At 37.6% G+C, this 23,719-nt stretch overlaps 1 protein-coding gene across 4 annotated transcripts in view; it reads right to left on the reverse strand.

The window, feature by feature from the left end:
* Positions 1–483: 483 nt before the first annotated feature.
* The window catches only part of BZW2 (basic leucine zipper and W2 domains 2), a 60,360-nt gene continuing 37,124 nt past the window's right edge, over positions 484–23,719 (reverse strand). For 3 of the 4 annotated variants that reach the window (XM_081244649.1, XM_081244648.1, XM_081244650.1), the window contains 6 exons: positions 20,939–21,074; positions 17,026–17,135; positions 12,190–12,360; positions 9,732–9,878; positions 8,437–8,575; positions 1,554–1,747 (listed from right to left, as the gene is read on the reverse strand). In XM_081244649.1, the coding sequence (XP_081100775.1) occupies positions 1,569–1,747; positions 8,437–8,575; positions 9,732–9,878; positions 12,190–12,360; positions 17,026–17,135; positions 20,939–21,074 (882 nt within the window). In that variant the 3' untranslated portion in view covers positions 1,554–1,568. Of the gene's footprint in view, positions 942–1,553; positions 1,748–8,436; positions 8,576–9,731; positions 9,879–12,189; positions 12,361–17,025; positions 17,136–20,938; positions 21,075–23,719 lie in introns of those variants that run through there. The other variant, XM_081244651.1, reaches the window with a different exon arrangement.

Here is a 23,719-nt window from a genome sequence, read left to right on the forward strand (position 1 = left end):
ACGGATGGACTGGAAGAAATCAGATACCCCTCCCTTCGGTTTCCTGCTTTTCTGTCAAGGGACTATGCTATAAAGGCAATGCATTCTAGAATGGTCTTTGTTTAGTACCATGTGGTTTTCATCTCCAGGGCAGTGTCCCATATTGGGGTAGGTGAGTTAATAATACTTTTAAAGCTCTTTATCCTATGACTTCCAGTCATTCAGGTGTAATGAAAATGACATTCTCATATATAGATAATAATTATTATTAATAATATCACTTCTTGGTATTACTGCTATGTGCCTGTATTTTGGGGTTGATTTCTATTTCACTACAAAGATAAGTGAAGTGTATTAGTTATGATGATAAAAGGAACAGAAGTGTTTTCATAGACAAGAACAATTCAGCATTTTGGATGGGAAAAAAAGCCTAACACTGAAATGTAATCTGTGTAAGAAGTCAGGACAGTAAAGAAATAAAAGCTCTGAAAATATAAGCCCAGATTTTTAAAAAGCCATTTATTTTAAAAAACTGTTTGTCAAATCACATACACGAGCAGATACACAACTACCAAAGTGGCCCTGTAATAGACACCAGTGGGGCATTCACCACACAGTACCTGAAAAATACAGCTAAAAAAGAGGAGTCTGTGGAGTATTTAATTTCAGACACCTACTGGACTCCCTGTTGAATGGCTTTAAGTTAGCATATAGTGAGTGAGAGGTAGAGTCCCAAGTATAATAGCTGATGCCTCAGGGCTCCATTTAAAAACAAAACAAAAACAAAAACCATTTCCCCCTCTGCACAAGGGAAGCCTATCCTATTTTTTTTTTCCTTTGTGAAAACAGAAGCCAAGTTTCTCTTCTGAAATGGTTCAGCATTCCCAGTAAGAGTGTTGTGTGGTGACCTAGGTATTGTGCTTCTTGAGCCGTCTAATTTTCTTCACCTTCAGATTCAGATTCTAGGAGAGAAGAAAGAGAAAAGTCAGGTCATTTCTTCTGAGACACCTTTAAATAAGGTCATGAAAGAGTTTCTACCCTATCTCCCTCCCCCACTAAGAGAGGCATTTTGCCTAGGCATCCATTTACTAGGTAAGAGAGTCATATATGAGGGCAGGCAGCAAACTTTTGCTCCTTTTTGCTTTTAAACGAAATTACCTTTCTAAAAATGCAACATGCTCAGAAATATTATTGGTGACTAAAACTATTTATATTTTTCCGGATCTGCAACTTTTCATGCTTAGTTGGATTAAGTCTCATCATTATCGTTCTTCCAACTTGTATTGCCCTTTTAAATACCAGTCAACTGGTAAAGGTGCTATAAAAATCGATATAATCCCACAAATGTGATTAAGCCAAATGTATTTTTTTTCCTTTCACAGCTGCTGATTATTTCTTCCTCTTTGTCCCTTAAATTAGGAATAATTTAAGAGGTTTTGGTTTGATTTTGTTTATCTTGCAGAAGTTTTCATTGCCTTGATTCAGAAAGGAAGGCTAAGAGGTGGACAAAATGTCTGCTATGGAACACACCTCAGAACTTTAGTTTTAGGAAGGCAAGAAAAATCTGTGGAGGGGGGAGCTATTTTGAATTATAGTGAGAAAGGATTTGCTAAATGGTCACCAGAGTTGTTAAATGGAATCATACCTTCTTCTGCGTTTTGTAACCACTCAACAAATTTCTTCATCTGGTCAAGAAAAACACTTTTGCCTTTGGCAACATGTGCTTCTTTGTACCATTTCAATATCGCTTCTTCACTCAGCACATCAGCTGCAATTTCAAATCAAAGGTTTCAAAGGTACTACATACATGTCACGTTTTAAAGCAACTTCATGTCTTATAGTTTAATAGAAAGCAATCACTTCAAATATTAAAGCTCTTTTATAAAAGAAATTCGTATTGAAACTTATCAGAAGACAAGAACCAAGCTTATTTCCATACAGCGCAGTGCCCTGTGTATTTTAGTAGTTAGGGTAGTGATGGTGATGGTACTGGGACTTGAAAATCTCACAGTGCTAATTTGCTGGTAGGAAACTAGATTATTTTGTAATTCTGCCAATGAATCATCAAGTCCAGCATTTCAGAACACTCTGTGTCCTGCCACCAACTACAAACACATCTTGATTAAGCAGCAACCACAAATGACTGGTCTTTTAAGGGGATTTACTTTAGGAGGAAAAAAAAGCAAATGAAAAAAATGTAGACAGGATGCAATAATAATGTTAATAATTAAATATAATGATGAGCTTCCTGGGTGTACCATGGGACCAATACACACATAATCCAAAGTTCTACATTACTCTATCACTAAGTCCTAAATTTACTTTCCTACAGCACAATATCTAAATCACATGAGTAATGTTTTCCTTGTACACTGTTAGGAGAGAAACAAAAAGTGTTATCTATTAACTATTACCTAGAACTCTAAATTCCACAAATATGCCTTGATATCCTCAAGTTACCATTAATTTAGAATATTTAATGTTAAGAATAGAAAAGGGAATATGAAAACAATAGCCTACAGACTTTGCCAATGTTCTAATGGGTTATCTTTTGGGATTTTGGTGTGGGAAATGAGATGGAATACAGATAAAAAGGATTTATTATTGTCCCCAACGCCTGCCCAATCCATTGCAAATGCTGATAAATCATTCTAATGATGTTTTTTCAGTTAAAATATACCTTTAACTTATGAAAACAAGAGAAAGGATTTGATACTGGTTTCATTCAAAACCTCAGTGATCTTTTCATAACAAAAACTTTGTTGTTTTAAAATTAATAATTGGCTCTTGGATTCAATTGAAGAGGTCAAATTGACTAAAAATGCACATGATTGGTTTTAGAAAATATAAAGTTTGTTTTATTTTTTATTTTGGTCATTAAATACACTACATTTTGCAAAGGAAGAAGGAAGTCTGGATTTATTCATATATAAGGACTAGACATAAAAATTATAATCAGGAGCCCTAAGGGATTACTCTTAGCTTCTAGTCTTTTAGTTTCTTGTGCTTCCAGCTCCACACACCCCACTCACAATGATGAAAGGATTCTCTACCTCTTGCCATCAAAGTCCAGTTTTCATACCAAAGAGGAGCAGATGCTTTATAGCTCAAGGAAGTGACCTGTTACTGGGTAAGATGGCTTTGCGGAAACCTTTCAGGAATGCTAATTAGCTCAAACATGGATTTTTAAAGTCCCTTTTATGTAATTTGTTTTTATGACATCTTTAAAATGCCTGTGATTTAGACCAATAATTTCCAAACTGTTTTGATCATGCTCCCCTATCAGTAAGACAATTTTGAGTGTGTACACACAACATATGTGTATTTTTTGTTTTATAAATTATATGCATGTACTATATAACTGCTATTGTTAATGTTATAAAACAAAACATAGAATTAAACATGTAAAGAGAAATTCTCTTTTTTCTCCTCGCCTTAATGAATCACGTTATGACACAATGTACAGGTTGGAAAGGCAACGGAGAGTGTAGTTTAGCGATGCTCTGTCTTAGGTTTTCCTTCTGAAGGTTGAGAGCTCTTTCTCTGAAGGTTGAGAGTTTTATTGCCCCACAGAGGCCGAAAGAGGCCATGCAACTACTAGAATCCTTGTCAGTGACTGTACTTGTGAAAAGGACAGTACATGATAAGTAAAACTTATAGGAGGTCTCATCCACTGAAAATCAGACAAACTGTGCAGAGCTGAGTTCTTAGAAGAAGCTAATTTAGTAATAAACACCTGCTGCAGGACCAAATTTCTAGTCCCAGGGGAATAAAATAAGAAAGAAGGGACATAAGCACCTACACAGGGCAACTCTGCGGCAAAGCACAAACACCAAAAAGAAAGTCAACCTTTGTGTAGGGAGAAGTCTAATCTAAAAAGGAAGGAAGTCCTTGACAAATGAGGAAGAAAGAGAACTTTTTTTTCCCACTAAGGAAAAGTAGGGAGAGGAGTTCATTATAACTGGGAGATGAAGATGACAAAGTGTTGGGATCTCCCAAAATGCATACTAGGAATACGGAGGGTCAGGAAAAGTACAGCAAGAAAGGAAGACTTTCTACGATTGCACAGAACCCCCTCACATTACAGTACACTTCTCTCCCCTCGATGTGGCCAACTTCTTCATCATCTCTGGTGAAATACTTGTGTCCCTTGAGAGCCTTCCTTTTTCTTTCTCCAAGTTAGCTTCAGCTCTGAGTTAGGGGCCCCTCCTCTATCATCCTTCCACTCCTCATTAGCATCTATCTGTACGAGCTTTATTTTAGCCACGGACAGGGTGATTATGATTCTTGATTTTCTTCTACACTCTGAAATCTAGGAAGTCAAGGACTATTTTGTTCAGCATCTCATTCCCAGCATTTAATAACATAAGACTTGCCATCTAGTTTGCATTCAATAAATGTATAATGTACAAATGGATGAACTTGATGAGAAAAACTAAATATGTCTCAATGTGTAGAGTTATAATTCAAAATTTGGGTTTTCATGAGGGTCAAAGAGACAATATTGTAAAAGTGGTTTGAGAACTGCAAAGTTTTAGGTAACGTTAGTTATTTAAATATTTAAGTTGAACACGTGTCACTTGGAACTTAGAAAATTCAGTACTTTTTATTAGCAGTGTCACATAGGGACACAAGTCAAAAATAATTTTCCTTAAGAAAGCTGGCACTATATGCTGAGAAGGCAAATAACCTTTTTTTTAGAACAAGAATAAGAAACTTCTTTTAGAAAAATGTGCGTGAGGAACAGAATTTAACCTAAGAAATATCTGCAAACAATAAAAGCCATGATAGAGATACTAACGGTACTTGAGAAGGTAGTTATATATTTTTCAGACCTACATGCTGAGACTATGGTACTTAGTTAGCTTCAGGAAGAAAGAAAATTATTTTAGAAAGTGAATAATGTGATATTTAAAAAGTAGTGATGAATTTACTATTTTTCCTACTGCCTTAGAAATATAAAAATCCAGATTTTAGTACAAAAAGTAAATCTTCACTAAGTGACCAATCACCACTTGCTCCCTTCATTACCGAAAAGCATTATTATTTAAAGTCTATTCATTTTTATTCCACTGTTTTTTATATAAAACATCTAAAAATCTTGTAATAATATAATTCATTTAAGTAATTAGGTTTTCAAAGGGGACATGAGGAATCATACCCTCATGTTTCTGTTATCCTCAAGTTCTGGAAATACAGTAAGGTGGGTGTATGTAATAGAGACTTAAAATGGGAAAGAAGAAATGATTTCCATTACTTTTTTTTTTTTTTGCGGTACGCGGGCCTCTCACTGTTGTGGCCTCTCCCATGGAGAGCACAGGCTCCGGACGCGCAGGCTCAGCGGCCATGGCTCATGGGCCCAGCCGCTCCATGGCATGTGGGATCTTCCCGGACCGGGGCACGAACCCGTGTCCCCTGCATCGGCAGGTGGACTCTCAACCACTGTGCCACCAGGGAAGCCCTCCATTACATTTTTGAAAACCTGCTTGAAAGCAAAATGTCAAGCGATCCACATCACTAGATAAAAGAAACAAACAAGACACTATTTGATATTTGAAAAATGTATATGTGTGTATGGAATTAATGATAAGTATAATCTTAACCATGTTACCATAGTTCATGGGATTTGTCCCTTCTCGCATCTGATACCCTTTAGACCAGTGGTCCCAGATGAACAGTCACAGCATCACCTGGAAATTTGTTAAAATGCAAATTTGCAGGCCCAATGCTGTACCCAATGAATCAGAATCCTTGGGGAATCTGTTTTAACAAGCTCTCCAGGTGAGTCACATGCACACGAGCACTGGGAAAGGAGTGCTTTAATACATGCTGTCCTCAAGCCTTCCTAGGCATATGAAATACACAACAAGAGCACCCAAATCCTCATAAAAACAAATGAAATGTATGTCTCCAGGTGCACAAGTGTTTGTTGGATGAAATAAGGTCAAAGTAAAAACTATTATTCAAAAAGGAAGGTAAACACAGTAACTCTCCTAACAGTAGTATGGAACAATCATTCCTTGGGGGTTCCACGTTCTCAAGAGAAAAAATGCAATTATTTTACTAAAAAAAAGCAGCCTGTATGTATAATTTTGTGGAAAATTATGAAATTACCTAGAAAATGACATTTAGTTTTAACTTTTCAGTGATATAGTTTAGGTTTCCATTTGTAAAAGCTTCCTGATTTCGTTTCCAAATAACTGAACCAGAATAAAACTGTTATTGACACTAACCCCTGTGTTCCCTTGGGCCTGCTCATACTTGCCACAGGCCTTACTAACTGAAACAATCTATTTAAAAAAGCTGACTACCTAGTTACTCAACGGCCTAAGGAAGAGCTAATGCCTCTTCTTTTTACTTCTCAGGGCCCACTGCTTGGTTATTTTATTTTATTATTATTATTTTTTGCTTGGTTATTTGATAATTTCAGGTCACTGTTCCTTAGCATTTGGGGCTGAAGAATAGGAAATAAAGCAATCAGTTTTGCTAGCTGTTCATAGTTGTTATAAAAAGTTTAATGGGGAAGGATGTTGGCATTCATTAATGGTTAAAATGAGAAATTTGAAGAATAGGATTTTGATAGTTTATATACCACTTAAATGCCTTTACTGATAAAAAGTAGTTTATTTTTTGTTTTTTTGAATTAAGTATAATCATGAAATGAGGTATTGCTGCAGACGAGGCTCAAACAACTACATCTCAGTTAAAAACAAGGATTTGGTAAGAGACACTGTTTGGTTGGGTTGGCTATTAAACAACAAGAAAGGAAACAACAAGAAAGCTAGTTTATAAACAGTTTGCTTTTCTGTAGTGGAAAATATTGACCACTCACGAAGCAAATGTGAAACCTATCCCACAGACCTCTCTACCAGTTTAAAATGGGGCCAGCCGTGGCCAGTGTGGACAGAATGGCCACCAGCTGTCGGGGGCTGCTCCTCTTTCTTGGCTCCTGGGTACCATAGGTGGGTTGGCCATAGGACCTGCAGGTTTGGTTCTGATGGGTCACCTAGACTTAAGGCATTGCTATCTCATGACCCTGGGTATCATTTAAGCCCTAGTTTTAGGACATTGCTATCTCATGACCACATCCAAGAGGGCAAATTCAGATCTGGCCACAGAAAAACACCTATTACTGAATTTCGAATGGGACTTGGCACTCATCACCGTCTCCCACTGATATGGAAATTGTGCCAAATACCTTAGTGCTGAGAAAGCAAAAAATGACCCAAACCCTTGTGGGCAAGATGTATGCATTTGAAGAATCTGGAGAGCCAGTTAAAACTCCTTGTGAAATGCTATGAAACATTTTAGAAATAGCGAGTAATCAGTAATGTAAAATGTTTACATTCCAAATGCCCAACTTGTCATTCAAGATAGACAAATTTAAGAACACATCAAAAAGAAAAGAAACATTTGGTTGGCATTAATTTATACTTTAGCCTTTTCTGTGTTATGCCATTTAAGATAGCAGTAACTTCTAATAAACATAATGTTCAAAACATATCATTTGGGCCTCCCTGGTGGCGCAGTGGTTGAGAGTCCGCCTGCCGATGCAGGGGATACGGGTTCGTGCCCCGGTCTGGGAGGATCCCATATGCCGCGGAGCGGATGGGCCCGTGAGCCATGGCCGCTGGGCCTGCGCGTCCGGAGCCTGTGCTCCGCAACGGGAGAGGCCACAACAGTGAGAGGCCCGCATACCGCAAAAAGAAAAAAAAAAAAAACATATCATTTAAGTGCTCCTTTCCCCCCGCTTCATAAAACTACAGAAACCTAGACCAAAGAAGAGTCCAGGATCATTTTTTTCATATACTATAGGTATAGAGATTGAGATCAGTTAAAACCCTAATAGCTAAAGATGTTAAAAAAAAAAAAACCCTAATAGCATTCATTTTTAATAAACTGGCTGTGCCGGTTGTCATGGCAACCTAATCCTTATAAATACAATAACAAGACAGTAAATGTGAAGTTCTAAAAATAGCCATTTCCTTGGAAAACAGGAGAATGGCTGGGTCAAATAACTAAAATACAAAGTGAAAAGCTAATTATTTCAGCAATTTTAAAGTCAGCTTTATGGCATCTGAAAAGGTATGAACATACTATATGTAAACATTTGGTAATCATCGCTGTTATAGCTAATCCTTACAATCCAAAAACAGACCTTATTTTTTGTAATTACAGTCTTTTTCACCATCCCTCCCCACCAAAATTATTAGTTCATCACCAGTCTTCTAGCAATTTCCACCAGTGACAAGTGTACAGGGGCCTAATCAGGCTGGTTCCTGAGGCCACGCACGTCTATGGTGTTTGCACCTTCTCTCTCTACATAATATGGCTGCATCACTAAAACTCAAAGACTATCATTAACCTTTATCCCCCTCTGACTCACCCCCTACTCTGTCCCTCAAAAAGCTTCAACAAAACACAGAAACATAGTGGCAGGACAACATAGATACACACCTTTATAAAAAAGAACCACAATCTTCTGAAAGGCTTTCATGAAATGGATGTTGTCATAACAGTACTCTTGAACCTTCTGGAGGAGGATCAGCTCTGACTGGCCTTGGGAGCTGAACACAGCCAGGAGTGGAGCATATTGCTGGAACAGAAGTGGGGAGTAAAACCATTTACTCTCGTGGGAGGTGCAGGGCTGACACCACTTGAATCATAACAATAATCTGGAGGTTTGCTTAGAAAATCTTCACTTTGAGGATTATCTTATTCTAATACTGTGACCAATCAAAATGAATTTTTTATCCCTGCACCTTATCAGATTTCTCTCACTGTACCCACTAAAAGAAACCAAATATGAAATTCTGACTATATTAAAGATAACTGCTATGCTACTGTGTCTGTCTAATGGGTCCTGTGAAAATAAGACAGAGTTCCTAAGTTCCAAAGGTTCCCAGGGCTGCTGTGACCCCTCCATCACTGAAGTGTGGCTCTTCCACTGGAAGAGTGGGCGTCTCCTTCCTAAACATCCCAGACCCCCCACATGTCATCTTTATGGTTTTGTTCATACTGTTCCCTTCGTTCCAAATGACCTTGGCTTCCAGTTGTTGATGTTTGGCTATTGCTTTCTCTAAGACCTACTCAGCTCAACACTTAACTCCCCCTCTGAGCCTTCCCTGGTCAACTTAACCTGCACAGGCTACTCACTGCTCTGTCCTCCTAAATCCTGAGAGTTATCTGAATTTACATCCTACCTAGTTTAAACTAGGTACCTGTTGACCTCCCAATTCAAGTGTAAACTCTGAAGGCAGGCTCTAAGTCTTCCACTTGTCTTAAGACACTTTTATAGGGAGAGGACAATAAAAGCAAAAACATATGTATCTCCCCACAAAAATATACAATTTACACAATCAGTTGACTTCTTCCACCACTCAGTTTTCAAATTCTAATGTCAGCTTGTAGTTTACTTAAAAAATACTCATTAAGAATTTTTGTCATGTAGAAGGAGAACTAATAGTTAAGACTATATTTCCCTTTAAATATTGAATATATGACTATTCTGTGGATTTTCTGACATTGTTTTTAGTAAGAACTTACCCTTAGGTATTTCATAAGCTCTTACATCTGAAACATTTTAGGTAGTGGTAAATTTGAAAAGAAAAACACTAGGAAGTATGTTTGGACTGAGTGTGGACTGAGTGTGGGCGAATTATGATTAGAATTATGATTATAACCCATCTATCACATTGTTAAGAGCTGCAGTTGGCCCGCAGCTGAGACTGTGCCTTGTTGGGACCCTGTACCTTCAGATGCTTGAGGGCTTGCTCGGCAACGAGCTCTTCCTTCTTGTTCCATTCCACAGCGTTCATTATACAGGTCCAGAGCAGTCCAATCACTGCTGTTTCTGGAAGCTCATTCCTCTTCATTTCTTCTTTAACATAGAGCACCACCTAAATTTCACAAAAAAAGAAGTCAGAGAGTAACAGACAGATGGGGAGTTCCCCTCTCACTGTGCCCGATCAGTAAAAGGTTAGGGGCAGACAAATATTCTGCTCAGTTCCTCCCTTCCTGGTATATACTCTCAAGTTACGAGAGGCAGGAAAAACACAATGATTTGTTCTCAAAGCAGATTTATTTTTAGTCCCAAAATTAATAGGCTTATCTCTGGCCAGGAGGTGCTGGATAATAGAAAATAAAAAAAGAGAATCGTGGTTTCTTAGGGGCTATTCTTTTACAGGCAGGAACCCCTTTGAGTAAAGCAGGGCAAAGATTATTTAAGCCAGTTTGACTTTCTGGGGTTTGAAGAAGGCAATAGAGTTGTGAATTTTTACTTCCGATCCTTAACTTTAAACCTCTTGAAAAATGTCTTGGGTTTGTACAAGGCATTCTCTACAATTCATTCTTTAATTATCGCTTTTGATGATCCTCATGCCTCATGTAAATAAACTGTAAAGTGCAAAGACTTTACATATGATACATATCAAAGCAGCAACACTCAGCAGGCTATTTTCTCTTCAGAATTACTTTTAGATATGCAAATGTATCCTAAAACCTGATCGTATGGAATAAAATCTGCCTAACAGTGTATCTTATATTAAACTTGTTTGGAAAAATCTTTCTCCTTTTGAATAGAATCACAAATAGAGGTGTGGGCCTCAGAAGTTATTAAAAACCATAATATCAATATATCTCACATGTACTACTTTGTGAGTAGTACAGCTATTTTTCTCCCTTCCTTTTTTTTTTTTTTTTTGCTGTACGCGGGCCTCTCACTGTTGTGGCCTCTCCCATCGTGGAGCACAGGCTCTGGATGCACAGGCTCAGTGGCCATGGCTCATGGGCCCAGCCGCTCCGCTGCATGTGGGATCTTCCCGGACCGGGGCACGAACCTGCGTCCCCTGCATCGGCAGGCGGACCCTCAACCACTGTGCCACCAGGGAAGCCCCTTTCCTTTTTTTTAATGAAAATACGTTGCTTTCTTTCCTGCTGGCTTGGGGTACGGGGGGGCAGCTGTGGGTTAAGCAGCCTTTGAGAACAGAAGGAACTGGGAAGTCCAAGTCCCCCAGCTGGGCTGGGGAAAGCTGCAAAGAAAGGTGACATCTCTGCACCTAAAGGTATCGCAGTGTTATTTGGTTTGCTTTTCTTTCCCATGTTAAATAATGTTCAAGTTCTTTGCTTGGAGAAAGATTACGGACTATATTGCTGACCTTAATGCCATGAGACTTAGGACCAACACCTCCACCTGCTGGACAGCATCAGTCTGGAATTCTCCAGTCTTAAACTGCAAAAGGTATCTTGCAAGGCTGTGAGCACGCAGGATAGTGAGGATTTGGGACTTGGGAGTAAGTGGCAAAATTAAAGGACTCTTTATGCAATTTTTGAATTATCATGTTAAAATTTTTAAAGTTCAAATAGGAAGTTTTCTTCAGGCAGGACTTTTTTTTTTTTTGCGGTACGCGGGCCTCTCACTGTTGCGGCCTCTCCCGCTGCGGAGCACAGGCTCCAGACGCGCAGGCTCAGCGGCCATGGCTTACGGGCCCAGCCGCTCCGCGGCACGTGGGACCTTCCCGGACCAGGGCATGAACCTGTGTCCCCTGTATCGGCAGGCAGACTCTCAACCACTGCGCCACCAGGGAAGCCCAGGAAAGGACTCTTTATGCAATTTTTGAATTATCATGTAAAATTTTTAAAGTTCAAATAGGAAGTTTTCTTCAGGCAGGACTTTAAAAAAAAGATACAATCATAGCTGTATGAAAGATAGCTATACAAAAAGGTAGTATTTATGTTATGTGAATACGCAACTATTATGAGTGGGATCCAATGAGCCACTGGTCCAACTGCTCTTTACCCATGATATGAATGCAAAATCACCATTTTTTTGTCTTAAAATTAAAGCCTATATATATTAACCCAATACTCAACCATATTATGTAATCTGCAATAAAATGGGAAAACCACCATAAATCGAGGTATACTGCTAGTGGAGAGTAAATCTATTCAACAGATGAAACATTTTGACAACCATAGCAACCTGGTAAATAAGTCACTTGTGTGGAAATACTCATTATTTTCTGGAACATCCTGGAGGAGTCTGAATCAATACTTTGAAATCGAGTTCATTTAAATGGTATGAAGAGGGCCTCAAGTTCATAGCAATAAACAAAGGGAGGTCTCCTTAAGGGAGGTAAAGCTTGTGCTGCACAGGCTACATCATCCCTCTCGCTAAACAGGTTTGCAGTGATGTCAGGCCATGGTCCCCACCTCCTTGATCGGGCATTCCTGAGAAAGACGCTCCTGGAGCTCCTTCTGCAGCTCTTTCCTGGTGCCCAGGGACTGCTGGACTCGGAGGAAGTCGGAAAGCTCCTTAAGACCTGCGTCAGTGAAGTACTGAGCAAAATGATCCACGCTCTGTCTGTTAACTGGAAAGAGCTCCTGGGAGAGAAAAGAAGAGAGACTGTTATACAACATGCCATTCACATTTCAGCAAGCGTAAAGAACAACATTTTCATATTAAGAGAGCACTTAGAATATCTCATATTTGGAAGAAAAGAAGAAGGATTGAGTTTTTCAAAAGAATAAATCTCGGATATATGTCTTGAGCATCTGCTAAGGTACCTTCCAAAATTAGGCAATTTGACAAAGAAAGAGAATAAAAAATGCTAAGCAACTTACATAAACTAGCTGCACTCATTTGGCACTGCAATTTACTTTTTCTTTTACTTTAATCAAAGTGTAGCATGTACAAAAACAGAGCTAGATTTGATAAATTAAGTACAAATAAGATGACAACCCTGAATAACGTTGGGATTATTTTAAACTGACTAGAAAAAACTGAAATCATTAACCACACTGTTTCCTTAACTATGAGTTAACAGACCAAAGCCAGTTTTAGTAATGCTGAAATGATCTGAGATAATATGAGGAAAACAACATTGACTATTATCATCTCAAGGACCTCTATTCAGCATTTCATTAAGGAAAATGCTGCTATTATCCTAAAATCACAGCTCAGAGCTAAAGGGAATTTTTGTTGTATCTCTTAACGATGGTGGCTCTAAATTAAGTTCATGGCGAGATCTAATCTAAATCCGCCCTACTATCTCTTCAATTCATTACATAATTCTGTTGGAAATTTTTTAAAAGAGCAGCACACCACGGCTGCTCTCCTATTTTCACCTCACTTCCATTTCACCTTACACAGCTCGGCAGAGTCTCAGGAACACTTAGTCATGTTCTAACCCTATGTGACGCCAACACCAAACTAAGAAAGGAAGGCAATTTTCAAAGCTCTCACACTTTTCAGACTGCTGCAGAGTCTATAAAATAGATCCAAACTTTTATGATGGTGAGATTTGCATATATAGATGGCCAATGGCTATGTGACTTCAATAAAAATCTCAGAAGAAAGATTTGCAACGAGTTTGCCACAAAGCATAGGGACATAGCCAGATGGCTTCTGTCATGACTCAAATTTCAATATTCTCTGTACCATCATCCCATAATTTGCCTTGTTGAGTCATCAGTTTCAAAATGTCAGAAGAGAGTTGGTGGGAGCAGCTATCAAACACACATTCATGTTAAAGCAAACATTTCACACCTGACTGAAATGTTGTCACTGATATTTATTCTACCATTCAAGAGGCCTTTCAAATTTGGGGGGGCAGGGAACTAGTTTAATTTTGAATTTCTTCTATGAATCAAGAGGTGGTGGGCATTTTACTCATAATTGTGTAGAAATTTTTCTACAAAAATAAACTAAGTCTCAACAAGGCTAAGCAGCTTGACCCAAATTATGCAGCCAGAAATATTTAAGGGCATAGCTGTGTGACCCCAAAGGCAATAATTACCCTGTTACTCGTGCCGGCATTCAATACTCAATTTAGAGAGAATGTGACTGCAAATTCTGATGGAAAGTTATGTTCAGAGTAAGACATCATCAAACGTGTTACTAGTGGTTTTTTTATTTATTTTTATGAACTATAACCACAGTCCTTATGAATGATACATAACATCTTGAAAATTGTTATTCAGATTAAACTGAGCTAAAATCAGTATAAATCATATCATGACCTTTACTAACTTGGAACATAGTTTGCATTTGTTACAAAAATCCTACCCAGGTAAAAACCTTTATCACCTCATCCCTAGATTAAGGTCTCCCTACTTCTGCCCTTCCTCCTGAATCTGCTCCCAATGCAACAGCCAGAGAGATCCTGTTAAGACTCCAAAATCACATTATGCAGGTTTTTGCAGAGATTTTTCCAAAAAACTTCTCATCTTACTCAGAATAAAAGCTGAAGTTCTTAGATGATAGGGGACCTGCTATGATTCTGACCTGATCTCCTACATTTTTGCTCTTACTAAATACTCTCTCTTTCTTGCTGTCCCCAACATGCCATGCCTCAAAGCCTTTGCATTTTCTGTTGCCTTTGCCTGGAATAATACTCTTCCTGGAGATATCTAAATAGATCGCTTCTTCACACAAATGTCACCTTATCAGAGAGGCCTTCTCATAGCACACTGACACTCCCTAGTGCTTCCCTATTTAGTTTTTCCCTCGGAGCACTTTTCACTTTTTATTATACCACGTATTATTTTAATTGTTTATTTAGTTTATTGCCTGTCCCCCTGAAACAGAATGTAAGCCCCATAAAGGCACAGGTTGCCTGCTTGATTTCTTTCAATATCTTCAGTTCCTAGAAAAGTTTCTAGCCAATGTCTTGATCATTGTTCCCTTTTCCAGTGATGGGGGCATGATATCAGGCAGGCATGGTTCTAAGGCACAGCCACCCTGTCCTCATGGAGTTTCTGGTAGAAACTGCTACCTATGCTTTTCATGTTCAAAACATATGTAGACAAAGAAACCTAGTAAGAACAGTTAAATGATATGTGTTTTCAAAAAGGAAATACATTAAAAAAATTTTAATGAAGTAACCTATTTAAGTTAGGTTATACAATGGAATATTACTCAGCCATAAAAAAGAAACGAAATTGAGCTATTTGTAATGAGGTGGATAGACCTAGAGTCTGTCATGCAGAGTGAAGTAAGTCAGAAAGAGAAAGACAAATACCATATGCTAACACATATATATGGAATTTAAGAAGAAAAAAAATGTCATGAAGAACCTAGGGGTAAGACAGGAATAAAGACACAGACCTACTAGAGAATGGACTTGAGGAGGGGGAGGGGGAAGGGTAAGCTGTGACAAAGCAAAAGAGAGGCATGGACATATATACACTACCAAACGTAAGGTAGATAGCTAGTGGGAAGCAGGTGCATAGCACAGGGAGATGAGCTCGGTGCTTTGTGACCGCCTGGAGGGGTGGGATAGGGAGGGTGGGAGGGAGACGCAAGAGGGAGGGGCTATGGGAACATATGTATATGTATAACTGATTCACTTTGTTATAAAGCAGAAACTAACACACCATTGTTAAGCAATTATTCTCCAATAAAGATGTAAAAAAAAAAAAGGAAATACATTAAAAAAATTTTAATGAAGTAACCTAATTAAGTTAACCAAGCTCTGCCTATTGGCATCTTTAAGGAACCATGCTTTAAGAAATAACTGAGTCTTTTGTGGTTAAGTTGTAATTGTATCTTTGTTCCTAATAATTCACACACCCCCGCCCCATCTCCCTTAAACAAGTATTCAGTGAAGACCCTCCTTGCTGTATCTGTCTTCACAGGTGGAGAAGTAGCCCATGAGTGGACTAAATCTTCCTACCCCACGCCAGGCTTCTCAGTGACTTCATTTGATGAAAGAAGGTGAGCTTTTAAAGCACCGGAATGTCTCCCTTCAGTCACCTGTGTTCCTGTCCTCTGCCATGAGGACAGAATAGCCCAGATGGGAGCTGCTCCTTCAGCCTGGGACCCAGAATGAAAGGGCTGGGGCCTTGCCAAGATACAGCTAATCCACAGACTCAGGGACACGAATATATTCCTTCATATTAACTTCCACCCACATCAGCAACCTATTCACTTGTCTTCTGTGACTTCTATATACCCTTCATTGCTAGAGAGTAGGTCCCATGAAGGCAGGAAACTTTTCTGTCCTGTCTCTACTGGCTCCACAGCTTCTAGAACTGTGCCTGGCACAGAGCAGGCACTTAATAAATATAAGTCAAATGAAAAGTATTATCAGTGGCAGAAATGAACAAGAATCTAGACTTAATTTTTCTTCTTTATCATATTCTAAAGACTTCCAAGACCCAAATAGGGCTATTTTAGGTAAACCTCAAGAGATAAAGGAATTTTAAGTCATTGAAAATACAAGAGTTTACAATGAGCCAGATTTGGAATTATCCCATGAACCAACACCCTTGCACAGAACACAGTGGAAGAGAAAACAGATAAGAAACTAGGTAAAGAGAAGATGGCAAGGATGTCCTGCAATTTTAGAGTTTGTCCTAAAATTGTAAAAGCAATTTCACTTGAAGCAATCTCTGTCATCTGCACAGCTGTTGCTTCTGGCAGAAAGAAATTATAGGGAGCAGATAGGAATTATGAGGACAAAATATTTTTCTTGATTTTATTTGAAAAATACAAAGAGAAGTAAAAATATAATCAAGCAATCACGATACTGGGAGCTTCAAGTTACTACTATTAACTTGTTAGCTTTCTTAAATATCTAAGTATTTCCAAGGAATCTTAGTATAAACAAGGAATCTTCTTTAACCTTTTATTTTGTTAACAAACTAACATGTATTTGAGGTCAGTGTCATTCAACTATGACCCAAGATAATCACAAATGTCTAATTAGGTGGGATCGATGTGACTTTAAATTTCATATTAAAACTTTAAATTTCTACAGTTATTAGCTGCAAAAGAGTTAATTCTGATAAATGTTATCACTATGTCAACAAACTTCTAAATTTGAAAGTCTCTGTACTCCCTATGACTCTAATTCTATCATTCCATTTATTTATGCAACAAAGATTAAACTGGAATTAGTTTCTATCTGCCAATAATACAGAAATAAAAAGAATCATGTTCCAATTCGACATAGACTCGGGTATTTCAGTTATGTATTACATCACAATTGACAGAGCCAAGGCAGAAGCATGAAACATACAACCCTTTGCTCAGACAACACTTACAAGTAGCCTCTTGTCTAAGTTGGCTTTTCTCAAAGAGGAGGTAACAGAGTTGGCATCTTTTTCTGCCATCCATGCTTTAAAAAGCTTGACAGCAAATGAGGCTGCAATGCCTGTTAAAAAAAAAAAAAAAAGAGTAAACCTTTTATAACAAAAACCACTTGTGATGATGTACAAGGCAACATTTCTGATTAGGTGTCCTGAAATGATTAAATAACTCAAAGACTTGATTTGGTACAAAGGAAAAATGGAAAGCTCTCTAGGCACTGTACTATTCATTACTCAAGAAAATATTTTCATAAGAAGGGAAAAAGAATGTTAAAGTACTTTTCAAAGTTGGACTCCCTAATTCCAACCTGTTATAACTGTAAATTTATTTATTTTTACCTTGGTCAAAACCAGGTTCAAAGCCAAGGATCTTCTAGTGTTTTGCCTCTATTTCACCCTGTGGTTCACCAGTATTTCATACTTTTAACCGTGATCCTGAGGTACAGCAAATAAATCATAAGCCATAAAACTGAAATGTCAACATGTCAACTCATCTGCTGATAAATAATACCAGTGAAAGAACATTAATAGTGACTGGTATAAATAAATAAAGCTATAGATGAACATGCATTTACTTTACAGTTTTACTTTTTGTAAAAAGCATTTTAAAATATTCACGAGTTAAGGTATGAAAATGTCAGTGCTGTTTTAAGCTGAAATCTTTTCTGGATATTTTTAAAGAGATTTTAAAAATAGCTATGTTAATCAGGAATCTACTCAATTACATACCCATATTTATAATAAGATTTATTTCCAATATAAATAATCAGATAACTAATAGCTTTTCGGTGAACACTCCAGATTTCTAAATTATTGTTGCATTTGCTTAATGAAGAGTTAAGGAGTAGTTGAAATATTAAACTGATTTTTCTGAGTTGAAGGCTTCAGTATTGATGGTCTAAGCAGTGTCTATTCTCCTTTCCTCTTTCCTAAGAGAGTTCCCATTTTGCTCAGGCCAGGTGACTTCTATCTAATTAGTCTAAGCCCTGGCACCACCTTCTTCTGCAATGATTAGCCTAGTGATCTAAGTTGTTGGCCATAGCATCCCCCAACAATTACTACTGGGTGGGTCATGTGGCTAATTTCAGCCAATCAGCTGAAGGCAAGATAAATTATCCTATGTTCAGAAGTGCTCTTCCACTGAACCTGAATGAAGAAGCCTGTGCCATAACTGGACCAGCAGACTTCTTTTAAAGGCTAAGGAGTCCACCCTTGGAATGAAGTCGATGCTATGGTAATGGGGGAAAATGTCTGAGTCCTGAATGATATTGCTGTTCACCCTGAAGTCTGCTCTGCTTTTATATTTATTGTTACATAAGAAATAAATGCCCTTGGTGGGGCGTGGGGGGGGGAATAACTTAGGAGGTTGGGATTAACATATACGTACTACTATATATAAAATAGATAACAAACAAGGACATACTGTATAGCACAGGGAACTATACTCAATATTTTGTAGTAACCTATAAGGGAAAAGAATCTGAAAAAGAATGTGTGTGTGTGTGTGTGTGTGTGTATAACCGAATCACTCTGCTATACATCTGAAACTAACACAACATTGTAAATCAACTATACTGCAAAAAAAAAAAAAAAAAAAAAAAATTTTTTAAAAAAGAAAGAGAGAAAACAAGAAATGCCCTTGTATACAAATTTGAGTCCTGCCTTCCAGTTACTTGCCGGTAAACAAATTTAATTGATATATATATATATATATATAATATATAATATATAATTTATACAGATACCAACTTTACCCAATTCTTTTCTTTTGAATAGCAGAGAAACTAAGCCCCCCAAATTGTCTATGACAATAAAACCTGTGATATGACCTGGAGAATTTTATGTTGTCAACTTGTTGACCTGGATTTTTAACATTTCCATTCGTTCCAAAAGTCAATATAAAACATAATATAAATTTATGTAATTAAATAAAAATAAAGATAACAGATCTTGTAATCCTCATTGTAAGTAAGAGAAATAAAGCATGCTTGAAACTATGAGTCTAAAAACCAGGCTCAAACCTATCATTTTACAGTAAAAGTGGCTCTTGGTGGAAGGATTGGAGAAATTTCTTTGTACTTGAGATTCTACTGAGTGGAGGGTCCCCCCATAGCCATTTGTTGGGTGGGAGGTTGGGGAAAAGGTATAATTTCATAATCCTTTCCTATTTGGGAAGGAGAAGTTTAATACTTTTGTTTCTAGAGATGGTGGAGTATAAAGAAAAACCATATGACATAGGTACTAGGTCACTTCCATAACAAAGGTATTTTTCTTCTCCTTTCCTACCCCTCTAACATTTTACCATAAAAAATTTTAAACATAAGAAAAGTTGAACAATAAACACTCATTTACTCACCATCTAGATTCTATAACAGTTACTATTTTGCTGCATTTGCTTTATCAGGTCTGTCCATTTATCCTTCTAATAATTTATTTTTTAATACATTTCAAAAGAAATTGTATACATCATTTAGGTTTTTAATAAAACCAGAAAGGCAATTATTTTGTTATAAACACTAGGGATAATCTGATGTAATTAATATTTACTGTTTACATTTTATCTTGTCTTCCTAGTATAAAATGTCTAGTACCATAAGTAAAACAAGAAGGATCATGAATTCTCTTCAGGAGAATACTTTAAAGTGCTATAGCATTAACAATATATTAATAACAATTAGAGAGCTTGAAAACTATAGAGAATCTCTAAATAATATCATTTGACTCTCGGTTTACTATTCTTTTTTTTTTTCTCGTGGTACGCGGGCCTCTCACTGTTGTGGCCTCTCCCGTTGCGGAGCACAGGCTCCGGACGCGCAGGCTCAGTGGCCATGGCTCACGGGCCCAGCCGCTCCGCAGCATGTGGGATCTTCCCGGACCAAGGCACGAACCCGCGTCCCCTGCATCGGCAGGTGGACTCTCAACCACTGCGTTACCAAGGAAGCCCCAGTTTACTATTCTTTTCTCAGCTACAAGAAACTATCTCATTTCACTGCAGGTATGAATGAGGCTGGGACTTCACATTTGTAGGAGAAAAACCAAGTTCTAAGAAGAAACATGTTTTCGCAAAAGCTCTTTTAATTTATTTTTAAGAAAAAAGGAACTCTTTGTTTTGTGTTGCATTATAACTTGAATATCATTATCCTCCTGCAAGAAAAAAAGCCCACTTTTGTATTATTCTATAATCAAGTAATCATATGTATGCCCATCAAACTCTTAATGTCTTAAAATAAAAGCAAAACTCTGATGCAGCCACCTGGACTTCTAAAACAGAATGAATATCTTAAAAATGTGATCAAAATGAATATCTGAGCACAACATCTTGAGGGGAAACAGTTCAGAAGAATGGCCCCAACCAGGGAAATGAACAACAGTTTAAGGGGGCATTTGGGAATGTGAAGGGCTATTTTTGGCTATTCTGCTAAATGGAGGTGGGTGTTTTAGGCTGGCATTCTGTGCCTGAGGGCAAAAAGGTTAAATGACCCACAAAGCACAAAAGAGTCCTGCACAATGAAGCACTGTCCCAACGAAGTATGCCATTAAGCATCTATGCTGAAAGAAATGGTTTGGACCAGATCAATTTCAGGGTATCTGACCTAGGTATTGAGTCTTACACCAAAAATTCCAGCTTATTATTATTCTTTATTTGTCTTTGTATAGGTGTGCATATTTTTTCTCCTAATTGCCTACAATAAACATGTACAATTCTCTTATTGTTTGAAGACACACACTCACACACACACACACACGAGTCTCTTACATGGAGGATGGGTGGGAAGTAGAGAACACTAAGAAGAGGTACTGGTATTTTTCTATCTTTGGCTTTTCTTTTCTTTCCACATCTGACAGGTAAGAAAATGAGCATAAATACCTTCTTTGACTAAGCTGTCAGTGAAGAGACTGGTGAGGATGTTGGCAGGAAGGGTGCCATTGCCCAGCAGAATCCCAGACAGCATTGCCAACTTTGTCTGCTCTGCTTCAGAAAAGGCTTTAAGGAAGAGGAGAAGCTGTGGGTCAAACAAAAGAAACCATGTCTATAAAGTAAAGGACTAAAGTAGGAAAATAACACACAATGTACATCCATGGCTAGACGGCACACAACTGGTGGGTCTTACGCAGCACACTTCTTATTCATTGGAGGCACATCCATATGTTCAATTATAAATTGGATGCTTTATCATAGTTCCTTTCTTCCAAGTTCACTTACAACAAAGCTATAGATAACATTCATGGGAAGGAAAACAGACATTTGGAGAACAATGTAAATGGGTCACATAAATAATTTACATTCGACTTTGTATATGACAAAGGGTAAGTATTACAAAGTGTTTTCTGAAAGACACTATTGCCTTTCATATGTTTTTCACTTCTATGAATGCTCCCCCCGCCATCCTCATCCTACAAATACATCTACCCATTTTCTTTGGGTTATAACAAAAAACAAACAAACAAACAAAAAACAGGAGTCAATAAGCCTTGACATGTAGCATATACTTTTCTGAGCCCACAGCATAAAAAACTTTTTAAAAACAAGACTGCTGAGTGAAAAAAGGGTTTTCTAGGTTCTTGATGCCTCTTTTAAAATAATGAGATTCAACACAACATTGTAAATCTGCTATACTTCAATAAAAAAATAAAGTTAAAATAAATAAATAAAAACAATAAAAGATATATAAACAAACAAAAAAAATGAAATTCAAACTAGGTATTTCCTAGATCATAGAGTTTTACCACCAGCCCTGGTGATGAGGTAATGACAGATGTAAGATAAAGAAAAGTTCCTAGCAGAGTAAAGGCCTCTGCTGTGATTTCGTAGTGATTGGATGACAGTGTTGTTGGGGTCCTTCTGGGTAGCAATGCTGCCATCCTCTTATCCCAGCAGGAGGGAAAGTAACGAAGTAGCAACCCCAGAATGTTTGAAGGGGAGCCAAAGCAAAGGGGATTAGACCCCACTTGCCATTTTGAATTCTAAGAGTATCCAGGCTTATAGAATGCCCTCCTTCCTAACCCTCCTCCACTTAGTGCTTTGACTATATTATAGTTATATTCCACGGCTATTTTCTCTGTTTCAACAGACCTTAGGCATGTTACTGAGATTCCCCAGGGCCCAATATCACTATCGGGGCCCTTTGACTTTTTCATTACTCTGTACCGACAAAAAATCACTGGCATCAATATAGGCTTATTAAATGTTTTAGGGCCAATGAAATTCCATTAGCTCTGTGCAGTGGGTAGGACTATGTTAATTTACCATTCCCAACAGTTAAAGGATTATTACATTACAGAGAGGTTATGTGACTCCAAATATTTATATGATGAGTAAGTGGCAGAACTGGAACCAACCAGTCCATTTCACTCCCAATTTATGCCTATTAAAATCTCAATGATTTAAAAAGAAGTCACTTTCTAAGTTCACAAGAAAAGAGGGAGTGAGGGTATCAATGGTTAAAGCTCCAGCGAGCCCCAGGAACGGGGTAAAAAAACCGACAAAACTGTAGATACTTTATATAAATCTGGCTTCTTTCTCTTATTATCAAAATAAGTAAGATTGAAGTAAATAATGAAAAATAGCCCCCAAGATTAAAATATTAACACTACTTGTTTAAGCACATTAATATACTCATATTCATCAAAAAAAAACCCTCAATTATAACAAAATGGTACAAAAATTATATCTTTTCTTCAAATTAATATCCACATTGCTCAATTATACTAGTCAGGATTAAAATCAGATGCTAGGGGCTTCCCTGGTGGCGCAGCAGTTGAGAGTCTGCCTGCCAATACAGGGGACACGGGTTTGTGCCCCGGTCTGGGAAGATCCCACATGCCGCGGAGCGGCTGGGCCCGTGAGCCATGGCCGCTGAGCCTGCGCGTCCGGAGCCTGTGCTCCGCAACGGGAGAGGCCACAGCAGTGAGAGGCCCGCGTACTGCAAAAAAAAAAAAAAAAAAAAAAAAAATCAGATGCTGCATGTGTTGCAGAATTTTCTTTAAAAAATGGATACACTGTGTAAAATAAATAATTCTTGAAAGCATGTTCATCAAATGAATCAAAAAGCAAGTTTTCAAGGTTCCAATGAACTGAGAAGAAAAACATGAGTGATATTATTAGGCAAAATGATAAGATGTTTATTTGAATGCTTTAACATCATTTTTTTGGTCATATCTATCCCTCTATTTTAAAGAAGAACTTGTTATTTTCTAAACATCTAGCAATATAATGGATCACTTTTATCCATTTAAATGTTTTTTCATGTTAAAAAAAGTAATACCTGCTAGTAGAACAAATCTAACAACACAGAATAATAGAAAAATGTGAGTAATCTCCTCTTTAATCCTATTTCCTTAGAATTAACATTATTAACAGTCTGACGTGTCCTTTCAGATTTCTAAATGCACTTATATATGTCTACATTTTATAAATAACTAGATGCATATACACATGCTTTTACTGAATTATGCACTGATAATAGCTCAAACTTGTTGAGTGAAGCAGAGTCTTCTGAACACTTCATGTGTATTAATAATTACAAAAGTCTTGATCCTCGCTTTAAGACATAGAAATCTGAGGCACAAAGAACTTAAGTGACTTGCCTAAGGTTAAACTTCTACCAAATGGTTGCTTTTTCATCAACAATTTATCATAGACATTTTC

This window comes from Mesoplodon bidens (assembly GCF_964165515.1).
Source record: "Mesoplodon bidens genome assembly, chromosome: 9".
NCBI classification, from domain to species: domain Eukaryota; kingdom Metazoa; phylum Chordata; class Mammalia; order Artiodactyla; family Ziphiidae; genus Mesoplodon; species Mesoplodon bidens.